Source organism: Peromyscus leucopus, chromosome 7 (genome assembly GCF_004664715.2).
Source record: "Peromyscus leucopus breed LL Stock chromosome 7, UCI_PerLeu_2.1, whole genome shotgun sequence".
Taxonomy (NCBI): Eukaryota; Metazoa; Chordata; class Mammalia; order Rodentia; family Cricetidae; genus Peromyscus; species Peromyscus leucopus.
The window spans coordinates 15930400-15951150 of record NC_051069.1 but is presented as its reverse complement, the minus strand read 5'-3'; the positions used below and the strand labels follow the sequence as shown (position 1 = coordinate 15951150).

Sequence of the window (20751 nt, the reverse complement as noted above, 5' to 3'; positions counted from 1 at the left end):
GCTGTTAGAGTCCTATCATGAGATGGAGAGTCAGATCATGGCACCCGTGCATCAGCTGGGAGCCCCATGCATGCTTACCAACAACTCGGATGGAGGTAGAGGCAAGAGGATTCCTGGGCTTTCGGGCTTATAGGCTAGCTGTGGCTACATGAACTCCAGGTTCAGAGAGAGACTCAAAGAAACAGACAGAATGTGTTAGAGGAGGACACCTGATGTCTTCTTCTTACTTGCATGTGTCCATATGCACACATGTACATACACCCATACACATAGCTGTAAATGCACACACAAATGGAGTAAGTCAATAAGTAGATAAATATGTTATTGTTCTATTTTGAGACAATGTCTCTCACTGTAGCCTTGATTGGCCTGGAACTCACTAGCTGGGCTCAAAGTCATAGAAATCTGTCTGCCTGCCTCTGCTTACTGCATTCTGGGATTTAGAGGTGTGTTCCACCATGCCTAGCAATTTTTTTTTGATATTACAATTTAATTACAACACTTCTCCCTTTCCTTTCTTCCCTCTCTAAACCTTCCCTGTTCTTCAAATGCGTAGCTTTTTCCACTAATTATTATTGCATGCATATACATATTCGTGTATGTGTTATTGTATGCATATATATATATATATTTGTATACATATTATATTCCTAAATATAACCTGTTGAGTCCATGTAATTACTTGTATTATGTTTGCAGAACTGACTGTTTGGCACTGGACAACTAGTTGGTATGCACTATCCTGGGGAAGACCAAAAAAAAAACCTTTTTTTTTTAAACTACAAAAATAAACAAGAAATATGGGTCCTACAATATAGTGATCTGTCTTCCCAAAACATTTAGCCCTTCCTCCAGGTTTGAGGTAGAGAAGCAATTGTGATGAGAGCAGAAGACAGGAGCCTTTGTGGTCCAAATGCTAAGGTGTTAAGAACCTGCAAAAACCCAGGGTAGTCACAGTAGATGGAAATGACGGCATTAACTTTTGCTTCTTTTTTTCCTTTTTTTTTTTTTTTTAAATGTAAGGAGCGGCAGAAACGCCAGGTGACCCACTTCCAGTTCCTGAGCTGGCCAGATTATGGTGTCCCTTCCTCAGCAGCTTCTCTCATTGACTTTCTGAGAGTGGTGAGAAACCAGCAGAGCCTGGCGGTCGGCAGCCTGGGAGCACGGTCGAAAGGGCAGTGCCCTGAGCCGCCCATCGTGGTCCACTGCAGCGCGGGCATCGGCAGGACAGGTGCTGTGCCTCTTACCCTGGTGCTGGTGCGAGGAGGGGGGAGATCAATCAATGCCTTGGTGGCAAACTGCTATGATAATCACTCTTTAATGCCCTTTTGTATTCTTTATGCTGGGGATACTACTTGTCAAAATATATAATTAACAAACCACGTCCTTGGAATTGTTTTATACATTCCATCATCATGGTCTTCTGACCTTGTCAACTCTGTCAGCACCATGATTGTGATGCCCAGAGAGATTAGCTGGCCCTCTCCCGGAAGCCTCTTTTCCCTGTGCTGGTCTGGTCTTTCCCTCCCCCTCTCTTCCTTTCCTTTTTGTTCTTGTGGTTTTGGGTTTTTGTTTTGTTTTGTTTTGTTTTTGAGACCAGTCTTACTATGAAGTCTGATCTGACCTGGAATTCACAGCCATCCTTTTGCCTTAACCTCCCAAATCATGGGATTATAAGCTTGTACCATCTTATGTGGCTTCTATGTTCTTCATTATGGAGCTGATTAATAGCTTTGGCTTAATGGGATGTGTGCTGTATGAGCTGCTGGCTCTATGAGTTCAGAGGTCCCTTTGGAGAAAAATCAGGAAAAATTTGTGGTAGACCTGTGGAGAGTACAAGCTCTGGAAACTGGCTGTGGAAGTACTGTTGCTCTGATGGTATTGAAGCCGGAAGTTCCTCTGCATTACTTACCTACTTCCTCGTCTTGTTACCCCCATCTATGTTCTGAGAAACAGGAGACTCTGTCATTTCTCTGGCCTTTAGCACAGCCTGCGATACTTTGAGGCCTAAGTCCTCTTGCTATCAGATCTTTTGCCTTTGAATTCATCCATCCAGTCTTGCAAGGTGATTTGGTAAAAGGAAGAATATGAAGGAGGAACAGTCATGTGACTATTTCCTTTCTTCTTCAGGTACCTTCTGCTCACTGGACATCTGCCTGGCACAGCTGGAGGAGCTTGGCACCCTGAATGTGTTCCAGACAGTGTCACGCATGAGGACACAGAGGGCCTTCAGTATCCAGACCCCTGAGCAGTACTACTTTTGCTACAAGGCCATTCTGGAGTTTGCAGAAAAGGAAGGCATGGTTCCCTCTGGTCACAGCCTGTTGGCCATGGAGGGTCAATAACTGTTCCACGAGTTTCCACCTGCTGGCCAGCCTTCCTTAAACTACCCTGGACACCGCTGAGCCTCTAGGTTGCCATCAGTTACGCTGAAGCCATGGATCAGCCTCTTTCTCGTGTCTCCCAGCGCACATGTGCACGCAAGGCAGCCTTTCCCTTTGGCTAGATAATGTGGTGCAATTGCCACTAGAAAGGGCCAGCAGCAATGTGTTCTTAATTCCTAGCACCTGCTATTGAACTGTGCCTTATTAAAACCAAATTGTGGCTGTTGATTTTTGCCAGGGTCCCTGAGGTAAGTGGGGAAGGAACCCCTATCTCCCAATGCCATTCTTCTTCTAGAAGTCTCCTCCTTCCCTTTGCTAGGATTTGACAGGGAGGTTTGGTGAGCATTCACCTTCCTGCCCAGAGAGCTTGACCAAGTTACATATTCTAGAGAATGTCCCGAGTGCCAAGCACGTTTATACATAGGGCGTGTATTCCAGTCTTTTCTGTCATTCTGTGTGTGTGCGCGTGTACTTACGTGTATGGATCCATATGTATGTGTGTATATAATATATACTGTATGTGATAATATGGTCGTATTCTATAAATACATATACACACAGATACTCTTTGTAGAAGTTCCTGGGGCTTCCTGTTGCAGTTGAGCATTCCTCGCTTCTTGGACCCTGCTGATTAGTCTGGACTAGCTGGGGTTGGGGATCATGCTCGTCGTCAGAGAACAGTGAGAGAAGACCACACATACTTTCCCAGGCCACAGGCCCTCTTCCTTACTGGTACCTTTCCCTCTGGACTCTGCTTGTGGGAGTCAAAAATACTGACTTAGGGTAACACTGGTTCAGTTTCGCATGGGTTGTCCTTCATCTAACAAATTCTGTTTACTTTGCTGATTTGGGGAACAGACCTCCACTGTGATTCCAGACTCTGTCTTATTACCCCAGCATTGGGGGGGTCCAAGGCTAGAGATGAATTTACAGAGCTGCCAGAGCCAAAACTAATCGGTACGAAGTCTTAAAAGAAAGAAGGAGAATCCTGGAGTGAATGAGAGGAACCTACTATGAAATTCCCTTCCTGGGAAGACAAACTGGGGCCCTTTTTCTTTTGTTGGAGACCCCTTTCTTTATGCAACTCTTCCTTGTCTACTGAGATGCCCAGCTCTCCCTGCCTGCTAGCCTGCCAGATCCTAGACCTCAAAGTGGATGGGTTCTATGTCCTTATAAAGCGTACTCCCCTTGGCTGGATGAGGTAGTTCCTGTAATCACTGGTTCGCTGCCCATCCAACTTGTTCTTGTCTTTTCCCAGTCTGATTCACCAGGAATGGAATCAAGAGTTCTCAACACTCAGTGTTCCTACAAAACCCCACTGAACCCCTAAACCTTTCCCTACTCCAGATGATGAGGTTGGCAGCTGGTCAGACCCAATAATTTTATACTGTAAGAAGATCTTTGAATGTGTATATTCTTATTTTTTACAATCATTTCATTTTGTATTTAACATCAATGGACTGAATCAGATTCAGTAAATAATTGTAATGTTCATATTCAGTATCTTATAGTGGTACAGTTTTGTATTTACATATAAATATACCAACATGATTAAACACTTTTAGCTTCATCAATTTAGCAGTCTGTGGTTGGGAAGGTGAGGAGGGAGTCCAGGAGCTGGTTCTGGACAGATGGGGTGGCAAGGAGGGATCCAAAGCTTCAAATGAGATTCAGTTCTGAGAGGCACCTGCCATGTCTGTGGCTAGGGTCTTAGCTTTGGACAAACTGAATCCTTGTTGTATGGCCATCTTAGTGCTAAGTGTTTTGTCTCCTGTGCCACTTCACTGAAACGTCACAGTTCTAGTGGATACCCTCTGTCCTTCCTACACATCCTCCTTCCATTTCTCCAGTGTTGAGATTACAGACATGTGCTGCTTCATCCGGTGTCTTTCACCTAATTATAAAGGAGAAACGTGTATAATGATATAATAATATAATGTATAAATGAGAAAGGTGAGGTCCAGAGGAATACAATCATTTGGTCTAAAACTGTAACCCAAACTGTCTCTTGACATCAGATCTGGAGTGGTACTTGTCTTTAGAGACTGTTAGGATTTTTTGTTGTTGATCTGTTCCTCTTAGAGTATAATTGGTTTGAAAACTCTAGGACAGTTCATGATTTTGTTTTGTTTGTGTGTTTTGTTAGTTTGTTTGAGACAGGATCTTACCACATAGGCTGTGTGTGAACTCAGGCCAATTCTCCTACCTCAGTCACCCCAGGGCTGGGATTATAAGGCATATACTGCTTCGCCCAGCTTAGGTAAATTGACCTTGAGCTCATTGTCTTGTAGTGGACTTGAAAGATCACAGAATTGGTGACATTCTCCCAGATGGGGATGATCTCTTGTCTATCCTCAGATCTGCACAGTACCAAAGGGGTCATGCTTCCAGAGAAACCCCACCAACCCTGTCCTGCTGGTCTTTCTCTTGGAGTGCAATAAGAAGCATTGGCCTTATAGGGACACTCTTCATATCACGTGTTTAGTACCCATTAGCCAGTGACACACTGCCCCATTGGAGCAGCTATGGCCTGCAACATGCAAATATTAGGGTGTTGTAAATAACAATAATAACAAACAACATTCAATGGAAACCAACCATATTCTAGGTCCTGTTCAGAGTACTCTATAGATATTAACACGTTTACTCTCAACAACTACTTGAAAATAGGTACTGACAGAAGAATTGAAATACCATAATGTTAATTTGCTATGCTGTATATCAAAGGCCCCACTTTTACATTAGAAGTTTCTAGGGATCTCTGTTTCTTGATATGCCAGCACATTTTTCTTGATGTTTTTACTTTAACCAAACCTCAACTGTTGGATGTTGTGGAACTCGACTGTGATCTCAGTATTGGAGAGGTAGAGGCAAGTTGATTAGGAGTTCAAGGTCAATGTTGGCTATACTGGTAGTAGGAGCCCAGCCCGGCTACGTGAGACATTTGTCTGAAGAAGATGAAGAAGAAAAAAAAAATGGTAGCAGATTAAGACAGAATCTCTAAAATTTGAAATCAAAGATATGCTGAATTAGAGAGATTATAGAAATATTTAGGGTTTGTAAAATATGCAGGAAACAAGCATTAACAATAAAAAGCCTTGAAGAAATTCAGAACTGTTATTTGTTCACACATGCTGTAACTTTGCCCTGTAAATGCTCAATTCAAAGTTGTGCGCTAGTTTCTAGGTGCCAGTTCCTGGGCCCACCCAGTTGGTGGTTGAGTGACTAGAGGATGCCCTAGGCTTTTGGAGGCTTAATTTGCTCATGTCTCAAGATTCTGGTCACTACCAATGATGTCTCCTGAATATTCAGTAAAAACCCTGAGAGAAAAGGATTCAGTAGTTTTCACCAAACTGCTATTATGAATAGTGTTATCTTTATTAGTATTGAAATTAAAAAAAAATTTGGTGACTTTTAAAATTTTTTTAGAAAATAATTTAGTACATGTATGTACATGGGTACTTGCATCAAGAGGATAATTCTCACCTTGCACCTTGATGAGGTAGGTTGTTTGTCTGCCATTCTGTATATTCCAGGCGAGTTGACTGCGTGGCTTCCGGACCGTTATCCCTTCTCTACCTCTCATCTCTCCCATGAGTTTTGGGATTACAGATGCACACCAGCATTTTATCTAGGTTTCAGGGATCAAATGGAGGTGGTCAGATTTTCTAGGCTCGCTAGTATCTTCTTCCATTGAGGCATCTCCCCTGCTCTAATTTGTTTGAACTTTAAAATTTTTTAAATTTTTATTTTCTGGGAAATCATGAGAATCCTGACTCAGCCTTCTGAGTGCTAAGATCACAGATAAGGGCCACTATGCCTATTTTTTTAGACTGGGTCTCACTGCGTTGCCTACATTGGTCTCAGATTTTTGGGCTTGAGTGCTCCTGTTGCCTGAGTTTCCTATGCAGCTGGGATTACAGCAGATTTGCCCCCACACCCAGCTGTGTGAGCCTACCTGGGGTAGGGTTTTTGTTTTGGGGATTTTGTGTGAGACAGGGTTTCTCTATGTAGACCAGGCTGGCCTGGAACTCAGATCCATCTGCCTGCCTCCCAAATGCTGGGATTAAAGGAGTATGCAACCCACCTGGCTTGGTAGTAGACCTCAGTGAGCCTAAGGAAGAGATGATCAGAATGCTTAGGACCGGAGGGGCATCACACAGTCAGTAAAGTTCGGGAAGTGTGTTCATGGAATGAAGAGCACTGTGGGCCTATGCAGACTTCTGCTTCTGATTGGATTATCTCCCCCTCCTAACATTCCTATGGTTTCTAATTGCTCAGGCACAAAGGATCATCTCTCTGTGCTCTGTATTGCTTCCTTCATGCAGCTAGAACAACGTGTGAAGTGATCCCCCACATCTTCAGCCTAGGAGACTTGCCATTGCTAGTGTCTGTTACAACGTACTGGTCAATGGCAGGAGTATGAGTGTGGAGTAGAAGAGGCTGAGGTGTGTGTGGCTGGTCGACTATGTAGTCTCACGACCCCAGGGAGAATTGGTTTTGCTCATAAAAGGATGCATTCAATCTCTGGGGCAGCTCCAAGTGCAGGAACTTGCAAATTAATGTGACCTGAGGGAGGTGAGCTCTGAGACTAAGGTGGATGAATTGGCTAGACAGAAAGGTTTTCCTAGAATGACTGAGGTCTGTAGTGGTTCTGAGGTTTTAACCTATTCAACCCAGCCAAGTCCTAGCTTCCTTCTTTAAAAGGGGCTACTTTAAACAATCACATACTATAGGTCCACTAAAGGCTAGTTTTTTGGAATTATCAGGTTCTTCCTTAGGCTGGATTAGCTTCCACTTTATCTCCCCAATTTTATCTTATTTTCAAAGGCTCTTCTTTCAAACTCTTGCCATTTCCTTGGATTCCCCCAGTTCTTTTCTGTTTCACCCCCAACTTGGATAGAAAGTAGGTTAAGGCCTAGGTATGGTGGTGTGTATCTTTAATCCTACCATCAGAGGCAGACAAGATCTCTATGAGTTTGAGGCCTGCCTGATTTGCATTACAAGTTCCAAGACAGCCAAAGTTACATACAGAGACCCTGTCTCAAAATGTAAAACAAAACCAGAGGAGGAGGAGGGAATGGAAAGAAAGAGGTACCCTTCACTCTCCAAGTCTTTCTCTTCCCAGTTGCTCTCTGTGGCATGACAGGTATCTGAGAGCCAAAGAATTACCTTGCCAAGCATCCCAGGGTTCCTGCTCTGTGTTAGCTTTGTTTTGGGTCTAGGTCTCAGTCCACTGGTCATGTGGGAGTAGAAGGTCTGCTTGCCAGAGAGTCAGGCTTTTTGCGGGGGCAGCTATCTTTCCCATACTTAACCATCAAACAACTTTTTTTTTTTTTTTTTTTTTTTTTTTAACATTGCACTGTACTTAATTGAACAGAGGAGACAATTCTCTAGATAGGAATCTAGCATTTGGGAAGTTGTTTAATGTCCATCTACTTAGTCATAGCCATCATAGTGCCTTTCCTCCTAGTTCAGTTAAATACTGAAGTGGTTAAGACTCACATTCTTCAGGCTAAGGCCTTGGGAGATGTAGAACTATACTAGAATCTCTCTAGGAAAGATAGGTATAGGGTGGGAGCTACTGTGTCTTTTTTTTTTTTTTTTTTTTTTTTTTTTGGTTTTTTTTTTTTTGGTTTTTTGAGACAGGGTTTCTCTGTGTAGCTTTGCGCCTTTCCTGGAACTCGCTTTGGAGACCAGGCTGGCCTCGAACTCACAGAGATCCGCCTGCCTCTGCCTCCCGAGTGCTGGGATCAAAGGCATGTGCCACCACCGCCCGGCTATACTGTGTCTTCTTAAAGAACAGCTTAAAGTAGTTAATATGTTCCTGATGGTTACTGGGACTCTGATGGCTAGTGTCACTAAAGGCTGATTTCCCTGTAGTTGTATACCACATTAAATTCTTCTCGTTTTCTAAGCTACTGCAGAGTTTTGTCTAAAACCTTCAAGTCTGGCCAGATCCAGAGCAGAGCAAAGGTTAGCCATTTCATCTAGTTGCATCTCTTCATTTACTTCCCAGTTTAAGTGCATACCCTGCAGGGTGCTGTCTGGGAGGAAGCTTGAGGGAATGGGGAAGGAATATGGACAATGCTCAGGCTGCCTTCATGTCTACTCAAACAAGGGATCCCTTTATCTCTTTGATAGTGGGCTTCTCAAGTAGATTTTATTTGAACAGAGGAACCTGTTGTCTTAAAAAAAAAAAAAAAAAAAGTCACCAGCCACCAATCTGTCTATAATACAAGGCCAGATAAACTGGGGGGAATATTCTATTGTTATATTTGCCTTCCTGATTTAGGATTGTAGTGACCCTGGGTAACTAGTGTCAATGAAGAGAAGACATTTCATATATAATAAATATTGCAGCATATGCCACTGGGGTGAGAGAGAGAGAGAGAGAGAGAGAGAGAGAGAGAGAGAGAGAGAGAGAGAGAGAGATAGATAGATAGAGATAGATAGATAGATAGATAGATAGATAGATATGAGAGTTTTTTCTTTGAGGTCTGCAATGCCAGGGACTTTGCACTTAAATGACCAGGAGAGGAGTGTAGTGACTTTGAAAAAGGAAGAAAAAGTGAATGAAGGACTCTTGACTGTTTGCTAGACATACTTATTTTCAATTCCCGAAATTACTACACCTCCTACTGTAGGACAGAATCTAGAGGATAGGCAGAAGGATCAAAAGTTCAAGATTGGTGGCTTAGCGGTTAAGAGCTCTTCCAGGAGACTCGGGTTCAATTCCCAGCATTCACATGGAAGCTCACAACTGTCTGTAACTCCAGTTCCAGGGGACCCTCACACAGACATAAACACAAGCAAAACACCAATGCACATAAAAATAAAAAGTTTAAGGTCATCCTTGTCTATATAGCAAGTTCTAGGTCAGTGTGGGGTAGGAGAGATCTTGTCTCCAAACAAAGCCCTGGAAGCCTAGGAGTTGTGCTATAATTGTCAGAGGTTCTGTCATCAGTAACTGAAACCAAGGCCCTCCCTGACTCTTGAGCAGGAAGATCACAAGCAGAGGGAGTTCAAAGTCCAGGCCAGGCCACTAGCGAGATCTTACCTCAATTTTTTTTAAAAAGTTAAAAAGCTAAACACATTTGTGTTCCATGTGCTCACATTTGTATTACTGGCACTGAGGATTCAGGAGCCTTGGGCAGGATCATCATGAATTCTAGGCCAGCCTGCGTTATGTGAAATCTGTCTTAAAAAGATAAATAAGGTGTGTTGTGCTGGGAGGGTAGCAGCTTGAGAGATAGATAGCTTAGTCAAGTTTTCGTCCCACAAGAATGAGGACCTGAGTTCAATTTCCTGCACCCATGGAAATCAACACAGGGTGGCAGATGATTTTTAATTCCAGTAGTGGGGAAGAAAAGATAGGCCAGACACTCTGGTATGTGAATGAGTTCCTTTTTGTGAATGAGGGTGTGTATACCATGTCCATGAAGTAATAGATGGTGACAGTTTTGAATATATATGTTGTGAATTAAAGACCCATGTCTGTATGTGGCTAGGAGACAAATCTTGCTTCTTTGAGTACAATTTTTCTAGAACTATATGATGACAAAGTGCTGTTGTTAGAATTAGGGAGGTTAGGTTTGTGCCTCAGGGGAAAAGGTAGGGTGTTCTCTCCAAAGGCCCCAGCTTGGATGGTAGCCTGAATGTATGCAGAAATAGCATATGGGGGGGGGGTGAACAGACTCAGGATTTGCACTTAGATAAACTTGCCTTGGCGATTTCATGTAGGCAAGTCCCTCTACTGGCTGAGTTTGCTTATCCATAATTAAGGATAATAGTGTCTAACTCAGAAAAGTTCCAGGGGATTTCACACGAATACATCCCGATGAGGATTTTCCAAGGAGGACACTCACCCAGATCCATTGTACCTACACTACTAGGGGAGTGAGCATCTTTAGTACAGTCAAAGGATAACGTCCACATAATCCTGAGTCAGAAACAGTCATTGGGTCCCTTCCTGGGGCTCCTTGACTGCACTGAATACTGAGATTCCCCAAAGGTGAATTAGATAAAGTGGTTGTTCTTTCAAAGAGCTCAATCTAAGAGGTGTTCAGAAGGGTGTAAGTATCAGCCATTCCTTTCTCTATAATGAAGGTGGAGAGATGGCTCCGTGGGTAAGAGCACTCGCTGCACAAGCAGGAGGACCTGAATTAAACCTCCCGTATGGCCAGGCAGTGGTGGTGCCCACCTTTTATCCCAGCACTTGGGAGGTAGAGGCAGGCAGAGCCCCATGAGTTCAAGGCCACCCCAGTCTACAGAGTGAGTTCCAGGACGGCCAGGGCTACAAACACAGAGAAACCCTGTCTTGAAAAACAAACAAACAAAAACAAAAACAAACAAAAATCAGAGAGAGAGAGAGAAGCCCAATATGGCTTTTTACATGTATACCTGTAACCCAAGAGCTGGGGACTAGGGGATGAGGAGGCAAAAGAGTCACTGGGGCTTACTGGCCACCAGCCTAGACCTTGCCTCAAGGGAATAAGGCAGAGGTTGATAGCAGGACACTTGATACCCTTCAAATATGCACTGGTGTACACACCTGTCTGTGGTCGCATACAGCACACATGCATATGTGTGCATGCTTGGGCAAGTGTACACACACAAATTAAGTAACTGTAAGCCACTTGCTGTCCAGGGTAACAGTCAAATGCCTAGGCTTCTGGTGTCTACTGAGATTCAGAATTTTCTTAGGCAATAATTGTATTGATCTTCACACCAGGGAAAGAATTGTAATCCTTAGAGGAGGCTGACCCACAGATAAAGATGGACTGAATGGGAGCTAACATAAACAGGACTTGTTACTTCTGACTAGTGTTTTCTCTTTACTACCACCACGCTTTAACTCATTAACGTAGCATTTGTTTATGTCTTCAGCTCAAAGTTGATCCTCATCCTAGGGAGAATAAACCTTGACTCCCATGGCTTTGTCAGGGCTCATACTGAACCCATTCTCATCTCCTGGCCTTTCCCTCTACTTGGCTCTTCCAGTTACCATGCACATTCTGGTCCACATATTCCAGGTGGAATGACCACTGCCCTTCCCAAATGACACTTCTTCCTCAGTGACAGCTTCCCACATGGACTCTGAGTAAGGGAAGAATTCTTACATTATCTCCAAGGACTCCTCTGTATACCCACTTTCACCCTCGTTTTCCTGGGAACTGAAGCCCTGAAACTAGGAAGAGGCATCATAACACCACCAGTCACTGGCTATGCTAACGCTCTCTCCTCTAGCAACCACAGAATGCCACTGGCTTGTAGATGACATCTACACTGGCTACCTCTTCTATTACCTACACTGAACCTTTTATCTCCTCTTCCTTGAGATTTTCTCAAATATGGTTCCCTTTAAATGATACCAGGTCTACTATGTAGCCTCAGCTGGCTTTGGACACAAGGTCTTCCTTCTTTGCTTCCCAAATGATGCAATGACAGGCATTTGTCATCATACCAAGCTTGGTAAAGTTCTTGTAAGTATCTCAGATTACTGGAAGTTGTCTAACTGACAGAGGGTCCTTTCCTGTTCATAGCCTACCTGATACCCTAACTAACTCCCTTTCTTCAATGACTTCCAAAACAAGTGTTTCTTGGGGGCTGGGCTGTGACTCAGTTGGAAGAGTACTTGCCTAGCATGCATAAAGCCCTGAGTTTGATTTCCAGTACCACATAAAAAACTATGTGCACAGCTGTAACCCGAGTACTTGGAGGAGGTTGAGGTAGGAGAAGGTAATGTCATCTGCTATGAGTTTGAGATCAGTCTGGGCTCCATGAGATCCTGTCTGCAAAACAAAACAAAAATAGTTTTTCTTTTTTTTCTTTTTTTTTTTTTTTTGAGACAGGGTTTCTCTGTGTTGTTTTCGTACATCTCACTCTGTAGACCATGCTGGCCTCAAACTCACAGAGATCGGCCTGGCTCTGCTTCCCCAGTGGTGGCACCACCGCGCAGCCAAAATTAGTTTCTTGCTCACACTTGTGCCATGGCTCTGCTCAGCTCTTTTGAGCAAATAGTTAATGATAAATAGCAAATGAGGCACGTAAGGAGCTTCAGCTGGGGAGAGTTTTCTGAATTGGGTGGGTAGTGAGTAGGATGATATATATATATATATATATATATATATATTTTCTTCCAAGAAAGGGTTTCTTTGTCTAGCTTTGGTGTGTGCCTGTCCTGGAACTCGCCTTGTAGACCAGGATGGCCTGGAACTCACAGAAATCCACCTGCCCCTGCCTCCGAAGTGCTGGGATTAAAGGTGTGTGTGCAGCCCAGCTGGAGGAGGATAATTCGCCTTTGCTTGCCCCAATCTATTCCTCACCCCAAGATACACCTCTGAAGCCTGTAAACACACATTACAGCCCCTGTGCTTCCCTTGTTGCCTGCTGGCACCCTTTTTGTTCAGCCTACTCTCAGAATCTGTTCAGCTTCTAGCTAAACGTTATTTCCCATGTTGGAGTGACTATGGATCTACACACCCATACACGCCCCTTGCCTTACCTCCTGCAGCAACTATCTGGATCTCAAGTGCTTGGAGGGTATTGTGAACATCTCAGCCAGTTCACAATTGCACTCTGTAGCAGATACAGTGAAATGTCTGATTCACCCCCCAGTAGATATTCAGAGAAGTGCCAGTTTTCCTGGCTTTCAGATTTCACAGCTGAAAGGCATCTAACAATGTAAGCTGGACACAAGGTTAAATCAGGAGTCTAGATGTTGCAGCCAGTAGCTGCCTGCCCCTTATCCAAGTACTAACCAGGCCAGACCCTGCTTCGCTTCTGAGATATGACGCGTCCAGGTGGTAGGATCACAGACTGCTACACGTTTCGCCTGACCCAGCTCCAAATGGATTGTGTGCGTGAAGGAAATTGGGACCGGGTAGTTACGATGCACCTCCTTTAGCTTCCACGCTGCGGAACTCCGAATCCCAAAAGGCCTAGTCTGAAGTCCTCGAAAAATTCCAAGTGGCAGTGTGGGAGATATAAGAGCCTATACTTTGGATGCGACTTCAACTCGTGGCTAGTTTGATTTACTTAATTTTATTTTTGTAGAGGCAGGGGGCGATCAATGAAGGGGAAGGGGCGGGAGAGGGAGTAGGCGTACCCAGGGTGCTGACGTGTGCGCTAGAGAGCCAATGGCTAGTGGGGGGCGTTCCCTCCCATTCAGGACTCCTCGCCTGGTTCCGAAGGTATGTTAAACAGCTGCTTTTAATTTGGTCTCCCCAATTTCGTTCTTTTGGGGGGCTAGTTCCGTGGCTGCTTGCTTTGGCTGGCCTAAGGCTGTGTGGGTGCCGCGGTCCCCAAGACCGTGCTGCGGGGAGGCTCGGAGTCCGGCGGCCGAGGTAGGCTAGGGGCAGGCCAGGAAGAAGAGCGCTTGGCGCCGCCCGCTCATAGTGTGTTTCCAAGCCGGACTGGAGCCGTGGGGAGGGGGTCGGCTTGGCCTGGGGTCGCCCTTCCGCCGACCGCGCCGCTCAGTTCATTTCACCAAACAGTCGGTTTCGGTAGGGCTCGGCAGAGCATTGGTGAATGGGCCGACAGGAGACCAACTGCTCTTGTAATGCTTTCAAAATATTTTAAAAGAAAAATCTCATGAAGAAGAAAAAAGGGGATTTCTGAACGGCGAATGGAACAGGGCCCGGGCTGCGGCGCGCGGGCTCGGCAGGGGGCGGCGGCCGCAGCCTGGTGGGTCAGGCCCACCGAGCTCACGGTGTCCGGAGTTGGTCGACCCCTGGAGTTTAGAGCAAGCCGGGGCCGGCTGTCTTTCTGCGCTAACCACGCTGGGTGAATGCAGCAGCCGCCCCGAGGGTTTGTTTCTGTCGGCAAACTTGGAGGGGTCGCTGGGCGAGCTCTAGGGAGGCGCGGGCACCATGGGCCCGCGGTTGTTAAGGACTCTGGGGGCGGGAGCAATGCTGTATTTGCGGGAGGAGACTGGGGGCGGGAGAGGTTCTGGCCACTAACCCGGGGAACTGCCGGTGTCTCTGAACTCCTGAACCGTGGCAATCTAGCAAGTATTCGCCACCAGAGCCGGATAGGCTGCGATCCGGCAGGGAGCTCTGGCTGAGTGTCGAAAAGCACCAGGAACTCGGCGGATTCGATTCGCGGCCCCAGCTGATCCTCTTGCAAACATGGAGCTGCCTCCTTCCCCGCCCACCTCACGGTGGCGGCGACTGCTCCCCCTCCCCGCGTAGTGCGCTGCCTGGGCTCCCTCTTTCCGCGAGGTGCCGCTGCGTGCCACAGGGCTGCGTGCCACAGGGCCGCGTACGGGGTGGGGGCAGCCGTGCGCGCGCGCGCGCTCACGAGGGGGTGGCCTGAAAGGGGCAGTGAAGGTCGGAAACTGGGAAAACAGACTCCACGCTTGGAATAGGGAAAAGGAAATGCATCAGCGGGCGGGGAGGGGCGCGCCTGTCAGCCGGATGGCGGCTGCGGACCGAGAGGCGGGGCGCCGGCGCAAAGTGCGGGCAGTGGCGGTGTAGCAAGGGGAGGGAGCCTCAGAGACAGTCCTCAGAGTGAGCGGCCACCTCTGCCTCTACTGCCTGACCCAGACTGTTTACTATCTCCTGCGGGGAGCTTGTGCAACCGGCCGAGAGGGGACCCGAGAGGGGCGGGGCCATTTCCTCTTCCACCCACTTCTGGCTCTCCAGAGGCCCCGCCTTCTCTTGTCTTCCACTGGTTGGATGCCAGTCCCTTTTTCCCTTCTTGTGTACGGATTGGATGGCATTCTCTAGAGCTCCGCCTATCGGGAGGCTGGACTGGAGTTTAAGTTGCTAAGATTTTTTTCTTTCGAAGGGCGGAGGGAGGATTCCTGGGGCTTATGAGAGGTGCAAACCCCCGCCCCTGCTTCTGATTGGTGGACTGGCTAGGCCTTCCCCTTCTAGGATAAACTGGGAGGGGACGTCCTCCTGCTCCCTGCCCCCCCTTCTCGTGAGCGCGCTGGGCACATGTTTGCGGCCCGCCTAGCTCCCTGCAACTTCCCTCCCGCCCGGAAGTCTCAGGCTCCGCGCCCTTAGTCAGGGGGGCGGGGAAAGCCTTGGAGGCACACAAAGATTCTTCCCAGTCTAGAGATCTGGTAGCCCTCGAGATGAAGCCTTACAATTGCGCTGTTGCTGTGGGAAGCGTGGCTCCGGGTTTGCCGCATTGAGGGGAGGGAATGAGTTCGGGTCGACCGTGGCTGTTTTTCTCCGTACCCCTTGACTTCCTTAAATTTAAGTTTGAGAAAGCTTGAACACTGGCCGCATCCTTAATTCCCTGGGCAAGACAGTCGTGGTCCTTAGTCGGCGGAATCTGATGATCGTAGCCTATTGATGGAACCTTAGGCAATGTCTACTATACTCGGTTTCTTGCGGTCAAGGGGAGTCCAGGAGGCCGATTTCTAGCAAGGATTCGGGGGGGGGGGGTGTTGCTGATCCCTTGGTGTGGGTGCTGTATGGTAGGTACCCAGTCTAGTGAGTAAGGTGGTCCATTTCAAGGTAGGAATCTGTCAATTCTGGGGTGCTGCTTTCTCAACCTCTGGACGGTTCGGCTCGTGTTTTTCTTATTTTTAGAGCACTGTCCTGGGCCAAGAGTTGGCTTGGTTACCGGTGTGACTGCTCCCACCTGTCGGCCACTCTTGTAGTTCACAACTCACTACTATGGCCTCGCGGCGTGGAGCCGTCCTAGGACTCAGACCCACCTGTTGCCAACACTTATTTATGGCAGTCTCCTCCTGATTACAGGAGGGCAGCGTCGGATTTACGAAACGTTTCCCCATGCAGTATCTCTTGGGGACACACTTAAGTCCAGGTCTCGAGAAGGTGTTGGGTTTTTTGTTTAGTTTTGTTTAACAGTAGAGCCCTGGGAGACTAGTCCCGCCTAACTGTCCCTCAAGGCGCAGCGAAAGCACCCCCAAAGTAACGTTGGCTTTGGGCCCACGCCTTATTGGTGAATAAATAAAAGGAACTAGGTATCTCAAAGCACTTTGTGTGCTTAAGGCATTGTTACCTACCCAGAGGGCTTTGAGACAGCCGTTAATGCACTCTGACAAGGAGGCTATGGGGGCCTCCATTTTTTTTTTCAAAGGCTGGTCTAGAATTCTTAAATTCAAGCAATATTACAGCCTCGTTCTTCTGAATAGTTGGAATTGCAGTCTCTTTCCTTTGAACAGCTATTCTCGAGAGCACCCCCTCACACACACACTGGAATTTTTACTCATCCTCTGAATATGAATGCACCCTCAAGGTTTATTTATACCGTGGTCTGTTTGAGCTTTTCTGCATCTCAGTTCCCCTGGCCTAAAATGTCTCTGGATCTGTCCTGCCAATAGGGAATACATTTTACCTCATGCTCCGCCTTCCGGAGGCTTGCCCAGGCGGTGACATTTAAAGGCCTCCGCTTGGCTGTCTCCGCCCCCTGAGGGCTGCACATTCAGGTTGTCGGAGTGTCACAGTATGCAGCCATCCCTCGCGACTGGCTTGTAATCTCTGGGTTTGTGCATCCGTTTAGAGCTCCAGACCTTAATTTGGGAGTCTACTGCTGAAAGTAGCTGCTGAATAGTCCAGATGGCTGTATTTAGGAGAGTGAAAAGTGTAAAAATAAGTGGGTAGGAAGGACAAGGCTCTCTGTCATTGTTTTGGTGAGTCCTCCATGGTGGTAATACTACTGTCTTTCTCCCCTTCAAATCCCTAAAGCCTCGGCTTTCGACCGCTGAGCTCCGCGCCACCTCCAGTTCGGGCCTTGGAACTCTGAGCTTCGGTCTCTAGTGTAAACATTCCACAAAAGGACTGCTAAGGTTCAGCATCCTCGCGCAGGGCGGAATGGGCTCCTTCCTGGACCGGCGCCGTGTCCAATGGCGGCTCCTACCGGCGCCAAGATAATCCAATCAGATTGTTGGGGGCGGGGCCTGGCCCGGCAGTGTGGTGGGTGGAGTCTGCCTCACTTACGGACATTTTTACCCCACATTGGTTACTTACCTTCCTGGGGCTGTGAGAGAACCAAAGGTAGCCTTCCAATGCGGTGACCGGCGGAGGCGGGAGCCGATTTGTTAGGCCTGTGGCTGGGGCGGCCGTGGGGAGGGATATGCGGGACTCTCCAATGAGGTGTGACGAGGTGCTTTCCTCCCTCCAATAACATTGCAGCCTGGGGGAGGGCTTCGGCAATCAGTCTCCAATAGGCGGGGTTGAGTTAGGGACGCTCCCCGCCAATAGGGGCGTGGAGAAGGTGAGCGGCTCGCCCTCCCCTCCCAGCGAGGGGAGGAGGCGGGAGTAGGGCCTGTGCGGCACGGTGATTGGCTCGGCCTTTGACGGATCGCTAATATACCCCGTGGCGGAGCGAGGTTAAGCCTTCCCTCGGCGGGGCGGGCTGGGAGAGTGGGCGGGATTTCCCGGGTAACAGAGAAGCGGCCGCGGCGGTAGAGGCGGCAGAGACGGTTTCTCCATCTTCCCCCCTCCCCTTCCCCCCTTGGAGTTTCCCTCCCTCCCTCCCTCCTTCCCAGTCTGGGCACTCAGGCCTGTGACCGCTTCGTGAGCGCAAAGGAGGTTGCCAGTCCGCTCTTGCGGGCCTGTGCCCGCGCCGTTCCGGGGCCTCCGTGCTGGGTGCGAGGCTCACGCCGGGAGCGACGCGCAGGCTGAGCGGCTGGAGCTTTTGCGGTGAGAGCACGCCGCGTCCGCGGTCCGTCCGGCAGCTGGGTGGCGGGTAACCTGGGACTGGAGGGCGTGTGTTTTTCGGGGGGGCTGACCTCGGCTTCCCGTGCGTGGCTATGGGGGGCGGAGCGGGGCCGCACTCCGTGCGGGAGGGGGAGGAGAGCGTAGTCCCGGTGCGCACGGAGGGGCGGGCCCTCGTCCCGCCGATCAGAGGCGGGGCCGGCGCGCGTGCGGTGGTGGAGAAAGGGGCGGGACGGGCTCGCGCTAAATACCCGCGGCTGCGGCCCCGCCCCTCCTCTCCGTGTGGGTGGGGCCTTGGGGCTGCCTTGCTTTGGGCCCGCGGGGTGTGCGGGACAGGAAGGGGGGTCTCCCGCGTGCGGCTTTCAGGGCGCGGCGGCGAGGGGGCGTGAAGCCCGGGTTCCCCCGCCTTCGTGGGATCCGGTTGGCCGGAAGGCGCGTTCGGGGCTGCGATGCCACGCCCCTCCCGCCCCGCCCCCGCCGGGGTTTCCGCCTCCTTGGCAGTGAAGCGGCGCTGGGGAAAGCCCGCTGTCGCGTCTGGCCGGGAGTTGGGGCTCTGTGTCTGCCCCTCCCTGCGTCCCTGTGGGTGGGAGGGGCTCTCGCCGAAGGGGAGCGGTGGAGGTGTACTTTATGCTGTGGCTCCTCCATCCATTCTGCCTAGGACATCGGGGCTCGGAGCTGTAGTCTTTTTCTCCTTTGCTCCTAGCATCGTGGATGGTGCCGTCACAGCTAAGAGTGGAAGCGTGGTCAGCTGCTACTCTTAGTAGTAATTATTGGGAGGAGATGCTCGGCGTCCTCTCAGGAGTGCCTGCGGTGGGGTGCGGCTGGTGCTGTGCCCGTGCTTCCGCGGCAGTGGCTGGTGGGGGAGGGGCAGAGTCATCAGGGGCTGGAAATGTGGAGGGCGCCAACCTTCCTTGGAGTTCTCTTGATGTTCAGCTACTGTGGCTTCACAAGGCGCAGCTTCGCATCAGAAGGGTAGTGGGTAAATAGCTAAAATTTACGACCGGTTTTGGTGCCTTAGGACTTTAAAGCCAGTTCTACCCTTTGAGCTGCTCGCAAAACTGAGATTTTATTTTTACAGAAAGGATTGACTTTACATTTTAATCTCAAAACTGGTCTTTGACAAAGGTGATTTTAAAAAGTGCTTGTGCATGTTGTAGTTTATCTAAGTCACATTAGCATTGCTCCACCACTAGGCTATCTCCCAGGCCTGTTTCTTTTTTCTTTTAGAGTTTACATTCTGTATCCCTGTCTGGCTTCGAAGATTTTTTTTTTTTAAGCTAAGTAAAATATTCTGATTTCTTGACTGATATTTACCAAAGGTTTTGTTACATAAGCTTAGCTTCACAGTAAATTAGAATTTAGTATTCTTTTGATTCTATGTAATGGTTAGTCCATAAGCTTAATGCTACCCTTTTTAGATACAAAGTAGGTTGAACTCCTGTATGAAACCTGTGTAGCATAGCATACCAACCTGTGCTGGAGAGTTACTTTGGCCATTGTGGATTTAGTGCATAGGTAACCATGCTAAATCGGATGTTGTTCCATCTTAGAGAAATAACTTTTCATGAAAAGTAAACATTGAATCCTTATTTATGTATTGGTGTCTGAATGAGCATGTTTAAGCCACTTTGTAAAAAAAGATTTGAAGTGTGTGTGTGTACAAGTGCTCGCACCTGCAAGGGTCAGAGTAGGGTGTCAGATCCTCTACAGCTGGAGTTAACAGGTGGTTGTGAGCCACCTGACAAGGGTCTGGGAACCCAACTCAGGTCCTCTGTTACTGAGCCATCTCTCCAACCCATAGTCTGTTTAGTCATAACTGAAGTTAAATTCTAGATTTGTCGTGGAGGCTGAAAACCATGCTCTGTGTAGTATGTAATGAGTTCAAGTCTTCGCTTTTCAGCTAAAGAAGTAACAACAGCAGTAGTAACAGAATTGATGTGGAGGCCAGAAAATAAGAACCTGGATGTTTTACAGATGTATAAACTTAAAAAGATAGAGAATACTTAACCTGAGTTCCATTTTCAGCACCCATGTCAACCTGTAACGGGAACTCCAGGGCCTTTGTGGGCACCTGGATACAGGTGCACACATTCCCCACATCCTTACATATAATTAATAATAGAAATATATCTAAAAATAAAACAGCATTTTTAAAATTCAAGCCTTAAATAGTTCACCTAAAGGAGTTTTTTCTTTTTTAAGAATCAAGATGGGTATTCGACAAGATTTCTGGCAAACAAAGTCCTTTTTGTACTGAGCAGCCAATATACTGAAAAGCTATCCATGAAAGCTTTAGTGTAAGAATTTTACTTAGAGGTTGTGTTCATGACCTTTAGTAATCTAGTATATTGCTTTCCAGTTTCAGATAATCCCCCCAGCTATAAAAGTTTGTTAAATAAAATAAAAAAATGATAGTACATGTATTTTCAAACAATGGCTTTTTCTGTCTTGTAATAAGGGTTTACATTTATTGAACTCTGATTCTGCCCCAGGCACTGTACATTTGCTAATGTGTTTAGGGGTGTGTATGTAGGTGTGTAAATGTATGTATATGTCTGTGTGAGTGGTGTACACATGTAGTCTAATGGCAGCTTTGAATTGTGGAATGGTGAAATGGGCTATTTGTTTATTTAGACTCACTGTTGCCCAGGCTGCTTAGAACTCACAGTGATTTTTCTTGTCTTTGCCCCAGCTAGGATTACATCTTTGGCTTGAAATGCTTGTTT

The 20751-nt window shown here is 47.6% G+C and overlaps 3 protein-coding genes across 4 annotated transcripts in view; 2 read left to right on the top strand and 1 right to left on the bottom strand.

The window, feature by feature from the left end:
* Positions 1-3958, top strand: part of Ptpn9 (protein tyrosine phosphatase non-receptor type 9) — an 89526-nt gene extending 85568 nt beyond the window's left edge. Inside the window, exons 12-13 of the mRNA XM_028865056.2 lie at positions 1024-1231; positions 2131-3958. Of these exons, the coding sequence (XP_028720889.1) occupies positions 1024-1231; positions 2131-2345 (423 nt within the window). The 3' untranslated portion in view covers positions 2346-3958. The remainder of the gene's footprint in view (positions 1-1023; positions 1232-2130) is intronic.
* A 9572-nt stretch (positions 3959-13530) lies between these two features.
* Sin3a (SIN3 transcription regulator family member A) overlaps positions 13531-20751 on the top strand; it is a 69341-nt gene continuing 62120 nt past the window's right edge. The window contains exon 1 of one of the 2 annotated variants that reach the window (XM_028865060.1): positions 13531-13579. The gene's annotated coding sequence lies outside the window, so the exon portion shown is untranslated. Of the gene's footprint in view, positions 13580-17923; positions 18011-20751 lie in introns of those variants that run through there. The other variant, XM_028865059.2, reaches the window with a different exon arrangement.
* LOC119088389 (vegetative cell wall protein gp1-like) lies at positions 16583-19522 on the bottom strand. The gene is made up of 3 exons (XM_037208197.1): positions 19514-19522; positions 17336-18602; positions 16583-16928 (listed from the first exon to the last, which is right to left on the bottom strand). The coding sequence occupies exons 1-2, from the start codon at positions 19520-19522 to the stop codon at positions 17673-17675; spliced, it is 939 nt and encodes a 312-aa protein (XP_037064092.1). The 3' UTR covers positions 16583-16928; positions 17336-17672.